This window comes from Idiotropiscis lumnitzeri, unplaced genomic scaffold (assembly GCF_059441095.1).
Source record: "Idiotropiscis lumnitzeri isolate Australia: NSW breed Sydney's pygmy pipehorse unplaced genomic scaffold, RoL_Ilum_1.0 HiC_scaffold_23, whole genome shotgun sequence".
NCBI classification, from domain to species: Eukaryota; Metazoa; Chordata; class Actinopteri; order Syngnathiformes; family Syngnathidae; genus Idiotropiscis; species Idiotropiscis lumnitzeri.
In genome coordinates, this window is record NW_028283561.1 from 507,794 (window position 1) to 515,020 (window position 7,227).

Genomic DNA, 7,227 nt, shown 5'->3' on the forward strand with positions numbered 1-7,227 from the left:
CGTCGATAATAGGTTGGTGGGGCGCATTTGCTCATTTGGCCTGATGCTCCCATCAGATGTTAGCTCAGGTCGTCATCATGAATCAGGCAGTAGTGTGACATCATTGGTCATCCTGACAGCTGAACAAAGCTCAGCAACTGGAAAGGGACTGATACAGCTAATGGACCAAGATTAGAATGGGTGTGCTTTGTAACTGATGCTTGCACTACTAGAGCTATTCAGTTCGATGAGTGGGGTCAATGAAGACTTGAGATGCTTGGGCTAAGTGGGGCAAAAGACTAACATTACCAGTTTTATATCTCTAGTGCCGTATGTTTTCATTATTTGTAAATAATGGTATATGTGGGTTGTGTACACGTGTGTTTAAATCTCTACATGCACGCATGTGTGATAATGTGTGTGTCCATCCATGTGCGTATGTGTGCTACTGCTTGCTTGCGTGCACTGAGCCTGGCGATGCAGTAGTGGTGGCCTGATAAGACTCAGATAGAGCTTTAATGTCTAATGGTTTTCACTAATGAGAAAACTGTCTGTGATTATGACAAATGTGGAGAGCAGTAGGCTAAGAAGCAATACACAGTTTACGTCATTAGGCAGGTAAAACACAGAATTTCATCCAGCTTCACAGTCAAAACCTTGAAAACAATATCACTGTTTCTTTTGCATAAGTTCACACTTTAAATGTTCATTTGGTTAATAGTCTCCCGAGACAAAAATGTTTAATTCTTGAGAATCTTTGCAATAACTCTGTTGGGGAATAAAAAGCCCTCCCGCCCTGGCAACATTGGTCATTGTCACATCATGGCACGCACACAAACAAATAAAATATTGATGGATTTGCAAGTCCTTTGTGTGCAAAGTTCATGTATATTTTGTCCCTGAAAAGTATTGTTGTTTTCTTTTCTTCTTTGGGTAGCGTCGCCAAGGCTGCACGTGGTCATGGCAACTGGGATCAGGGATCATGGGGATGCATGAGTGGGCCATTCTGCGCTTGTGTTAAATGGGTCAAATATTTTGACTATTAATTACAAAAATTAATTACCGACCTTTAACACAATAGGTTTGACAGCAGTAGTTAAAATATAATTTACGTCAAGGTGAATAAAAATAACTTTGCAGCACCAAAATGATCACGCCCTCGACAAAAATTCACAATATTTGCAAGAAAGTCTTGATGCTCTTCTGTTAAATTTTCAGTTGAATTCATTCAAAGGGCTCCGTGCAGTACATTAATACGTTAAAAAAGACAATATATACAAAAGAATATAAACATTTCGTCAGGTTACAAATCTTTAGATACATGTGAGGTTTGCGATTTTTCTGGAGCATGTACAGGGGAGTTATTGAGCATTTCCTCCTTTGCAGTGACGGAAATATTGAACACAAATTTGATGCCCCGCCTCCATCAAATAGAGTTTCTTAGCGCAAGAGTTCAATCATGATTTCCGGTTCCGGCGCCGCGCGAGTGGCTGCCTGTTTACAGCAGCGTGGCTCACTATTGAGCCTTTTTCGTGTGTTTTTTCCCTTTACCCTTTTTTATTTTATTTTTACCTCACCTCAGCAATGGACATCCAACTTGCGGTGGTTTTACTACTGTTGGGGGCTGTTTTTTGTGCGATCGTGTCCGGAGACGAAACTCGGAGCTACGGATCGATCGTGTACACAAGAGATCAGCTGTTAGCACTCCGTGCTAACCCCGCGTGGGCTCCCGGAGCGAGACCCGATATTCCCCGCGAGCTGAGGAGGAAGAGACGGGGATGTCGTGCGGGGGCTAAACGCCAGGCAAGGAGGAGACGATATCACCCCGTCCTCCCGTCCGTTATTATGGGGAATGTTCGATCCCTCTCCAACAAAATGGACGAGCTAACAGCGCTAACCCGGCACGAGAGGATTGTCCGGGAGGCTAGCTTGCTGGTGTTCACGGAGTCGTGGCTAACAGAGCTAACGCCGGACGCCGTCGTGGAATTGGACGGCTTCCAAATACTACGCGCGGACAGGACACTGGAGAGCGGTAAGAGAAAAGGGGGAGGGCTGGCTGTGTTTGTTAATGATAGATGGTGTAACCCTGGGCATATAACTGTTAAGGATCAACTTTGCAGTCGGGACATTGAGATGATAGCTGTTAGCATGCGTCCGGTCTATCTACCGCGAGAGTTCAGTCATGTGATCGCGGTGGCGGCGTACGTGCCTCCCTCTGCTAACGGTGAGACAGCCTGTGATGTACTGAATGCAGCTGTGAGCAGGCTACAAACACAGCACCCAAATGCCTTGTTCCTTATCTCTGGTGACTTCAATCATGCTTCTCCTTCCTCCTCTCTGCCTTCATTCACACAATATGTAACATGCCAAACCAGAGACAATAAAATATTGGACCTCTTCTATGCCAACACCAAGGAGGCGTACACGTCACTGCCCCTCCCCCCGCTGGGCAAAGCTGACCACAACTTGGTTGCTCTCCTGCCTGTGTACAAACCTCTCGTCCGCAGGCAGCCAGCTGTGACACGCACAGTTCAGCGATGGTCCGGAGAAGCCGAGGAGGCCTTGAAGGACTGTTTCAACACAACTGTGTGGGAGGTATTCAGCGAAGCTCACGGTGAGGACATTAATGGTCTAACAGACACAGTTACAGACTATATTAACTTCTGCATGGAGAACACCATTCCCACCAGGACTGTAAGATGTTTCTCCAACAACAAACCCTGGATCACACCGGATATTAAAGCTCTCCTGAAGGAGAAAAAGAGGGCTTTTGTTTCAGGCGACAAGGACGAGCTGAAGAGAGTACAGCGTCAGCTGAGAAGGAGGATCCGAGAGGGGAAAAAGTCCTACAGGATGCGGATGGAAGAACAACTGCAGCGGAACAATGCCAGGGATGTCTGGAGGGGCCTGAAGACCATCTCAGGCCACGGACAAGCAGGTAAGACCCAGAAGGGGGGGGGGGCTTCAGTGGGCAAATGAGTTGAACCTATTTTTCAATAGGTTTGATCAAATGTCTGACCCCGCTCAGGCTTCCCTGATGCAGCCCCCACCCACCCCTCCTGCCACTGCGAACAAGACCCTCTCTCCCCCTCTCTCGCCCCTCTCTCTCTCCACAGGCTCCAGTTCCCAGCCTCATCAGACAACCACCACTTCCTCCTGCTCAGCCTTGTTCCTCACAACATCTCAGGTGAAGAATCAGCTGAGGAAGATGAAGGCGAGGAAGGCGGCAGGCCCAGATGGGATCAGCTCCCAGCTCCTCAAATCCTGCGCAGACCAGCTGTGTGGAATCGTCCAGCACATGTTCAACCTGAGCTTGAAGCTGGGCAGAGTCCCCCAGCTGTGGAAAACATCCTGCCTGGTTCCGGTTCCAAAGACACCCCATCCGAAGGAGCTCAACAACTTCAGACCAGTGGCGCTGACGTCTCATCTGATGAAGACCCTGGAGAGACTGGTCCTCGTCCATCTGCGCCCCCTGGTCAGCTCCTCAATGGACCCACTCCAGTTTGCATACCAGCCTGGCATCAGTGTGGATGATGCCATCATCTACCTGCTCCACACTTCACTCTTCCACCTGGAGAAGGCGGGGGGCACGGTGAGGATCATGTTCTTTGATTTCTCAAGTGCTTTCAACACCATCCAGCCCGCCTTATTGGGAGACAAGCTGGAGCAGGCGGGAGTGGCCCACCACCTCATCACATGGATTCACAACTACCTCACAAACCGGCCACAGTACGTGAGAACACAGGACTGTGTGTCTGACGTGCTCCTCTGCAGCACGGGAGCGCCGCAGGGAACTGTGCTGGCTCCCTTCCTGTTCACCCTCTACACCTCGGACTACAAATACAATTCCACAACCTGTCACCTGCAGAAGTTCTCTGATGACTCTGCGATTGTCGGCCTCATCACTGACGATGACGATCGGGAGTACAGAGGGGTTACGCAGGGGTTCGTGGACTGGTGTCAGCAGAACCGCCTCCAAATCAACGCTGGGAAATCCAAAGAGCTGGTGGTGGATTTCCGCAAGCGTCGGCACTCTCCACCTGCACCAGTGAATATCCAGGGAACAGACGTTGAGAGGGTCTCAACTTACAAGTACCTGGGTGTTCATCTGAACAATAAACTGGACTGGAGCGACAACACAGACGCTCTCTATAGGAAGGGTCAGAGCAGACTCTTCCTACTCAGGCGGCTGAGGTCCTTTGGCGTTCGGGGAACACTCCTCAGGAACTTCTATGACTCGGTGGTTTCATCAGTCATCTTCTATGGAGTGGTCTCCTGGGCAGGAGGCATCTCGGGCCGAGACAAAAAGAGACTGGACAAACTGGTGAGGAGGGCCAGCTCTGTCCTGGGCTGCTCCCTGGACTCTGTGGACTCAGTGGGGGGCAGAAGGATGACGGCAAAACTGTCATCAATGCTGGACAAACCAGCCCACCCATTCAATGACACTCTGAGAACACTTTACAGCTCCTTCAGTGACAGACTTTTACACCCTCGCTGTACCAAAGAGAGATTTCGCCGCTCCTTCCTGCCAACTGCTGTCAGACTTTTTAACAAGAACATTGGGTCAGGCCTACAAACGGGAGGGCATTAGTGCAATTGTGCAGTCCTAGGATGCAATATTAACTACTACTGTACTTTCAGCCAAGGGTGTACTTAAATATTGACCAATGATGTATTTTGTTTACCATTACAGTATTCTTATTACAATACTTCTATCACTGTAGTATTTCTACCACTGCAGGATGTTCACTATTACAGTACTTTTATCATTGCAGTACTTCTATCATTGCAGTATTTTTCTATCATTGCGGTACTTTTACTATTACAGTACTTTTACCATTGCAGTACTTGTACCATTGCAGTACTTTCATCATTGCAGTATTTTTCTATCGTTGCAGTACTTTTACTATTACAGTACTTTTACCATTGCAGTATTTTCTATCATGCAGTACTTTTCTATCATTTCAGTACTCTTACCATTACAGTACTTTTATCATTGCAATATTTTTATGATTGCAGTATTTTCAATCATTCAGTAGTTTTTATCAGTACAGCGTTTCCCCCTCCGTATAATGGACAAACATTAGGAGTGTTTCCTTACACTTAGATACGTTTATACTGTGTATATTTGCATGCTTTTTCTGAATGTCTGCTGCTAATGTTATACATTAACGGCTACATTACGCCGCCGACTCTGTGTGATCTATATCTTTGCTGCTGTAACACCTCAAATTTCCCCATTGTGGGACTAATAAAGGACATCTTATCTTATCTTATCTTATGTGATAGCGGTGGCGGTGTACATAACCCCCTCTGCTAACAGTGAGACAGCCTGTGACGTAATGACTGCAGCTCTGAGCAGGCTACAAACACAGCACCTAAATGTCTTTCTCCTTATCTCTGGTGACTTCAATCATGCTTCTCCTTCCTCCTCTCTGGAGAACACCATACCCACCAGGACAGTATCCAACAACAAACCCTGGATCACAACGGACATTAAAGCTCTCCTGAAGGAGAAAAAGAGGGCTTTTGTGTCAGGCGGCAAGGTGGAGCTGAAGAGAGTGCAACGTCAGCTGAGAAGGAAGAAGTCCTCCAGGATGCGGATGGAGGAACAGCTGCAGAATAATAATAACAGGGATGTCTGGAGGGGCCTGAAGACCATCGCAGGCCACGGACAACCAAAGACCCAGAAGGGGGGTGACCTTCAGTGGGCAAATGAGTTTTCAATAGGTTTGATCTGATGCCTGCCCCCCCACCCCCTCAGTTTCCCCTTGCTGCAGCCCCGACCAACCCCTCCTGCCGCTGCGAACGAGACCCTCTCTCCCCCTCTCTCTCCTCTCTTCTCTCCCCTCTCTCTCTCCTCTCTTCTCTCCCCTCTCCCCCCCACAGGTTTCAGTTCCCAGTCACATCCTGCTCCGCCCTTTTCCTCACAAAATCTCCAGTGAAGAACCAGCTGTGGAAGATGAAGGTGAGGAAGGCAGCATATGTTCAACCTCAGCCTGAAGTTGGCCAGATTCCCCCAGCTGTGGAAAACATCCTGCCTGGTTCTGGTTCCAAAGAACCCCAGCCGAAGGAGCTCAACAACTTCAGACCAGTGGCGCTGATGTCTCATCTGATGAAGACCCTGGAGAGACTGGTCCCCGTCCATCTGTGCCCCCTGGTGAGCTCCTCAATGGACCCACTCCAGTTCGCATACCAGCCTGCCATCAGTGTGGATGATGCCATCATCTACCTGCTCCACACCTCACTCTACCACCCGGAGAAGGCGGGAGGGGGGGGGGCACGGTAAGGATCATGTTCTTTGATTTCTCAAGTGCTTTCAACACCATCCAGCCCGCCTTATTGGGAGACAAGCTGGAGCAGCGTGAGTGGCACCTCATCAGATGGATCCACGACTACCTCACAAACTGGCCACAGTAGGTGAGAACACAGGACTGTGTGTCTGACGTGCTCCTCTGCAGCACGGGAGCGCCGCAGGGAACTGTTCTGGCTCCCTTCCTGTTCACCCTCAACACCTCGGACTACAAATACAATTCCTCCACCTGTCACCTGCAGAGGTTCTCTGATGACTCTGCGATTCTCGGCCTCATCACTGACGGAGATGATCAGGAGTACAGAGAACTTACTCAGGGTTTTGTGGACTGGTGTCAACAGAACCGCCTCCAAATCAACACTGGGAAATCCAAAGAGCTGGTGGTTGATATCTGCAAGCGTCGGCACTCTCCACCTGCACCAGTGAATATCCATGGTACAAACGTTGAGAGGGTCTCAATTTACAAGTACCAGAGTGTTCATCTGAACAATACACTGGACTGGAGCGACAACACAGACACTCTCTATAGGAAGGGTCAGAGCAGAGACTCTTCCTACTCAGGAGGTTGAGGTCCTTTGGCGTTCAGGGGACACTCCTCAGGAACTTCTATGACTCGGTGGTTTCATCTGTCATTTTCTATTGAGTGGTCTCATGGGCAGGAGGAATCTCGGGCCTGGACAAAAAGAGACTGGACAAACTAGTGAGGAGGAACAGCTCTGTCCTGGGCTGCTCCCTGGACTCTGTGGACTCGGTGGGGGGCAGGAAGATGACAGTTTTGCTGTCATCAATGCTGGACAACCCAGCCCACCCACTCAATGACACTCTTAGAACACTCCACAGCTCCTTCAGTAAGTAAGTTTCGTATGGCTACACCTCTATTCATAGAGGTGTGGGTCCGGGAGCGAAACAGAGTTTCGGTTCGGATGCCGGGTTTT

General features: G+C 49.0%; 1 protein-coding gene across 1 annotated transcript; it reads left to right on the forward strand.

The window, feature by feature from the left end:
- Positions 1-1,684: 1,684 nt before the first annotated feature.
- On the forward strand, positions 1,685-5,982 carry LOC148316063 (uncharacterized). The gene is made up of 3 exons (XM_088287056.1): positions 1,685-2,917; positions 3,096-3,871; positions 5,869-5,982. Exons 1-3 carry the CDS (start codon positions 1,825-1,827, stop codon positions 5,980-5,982), a joined length of 1,983 nt encoding a protein of 660 aa, XP_088143182.1. The 5' UTR covers positions 1,685-1,824.
- Positions 5,983-7,227: the final 1,245 nt, after the last annotated feature.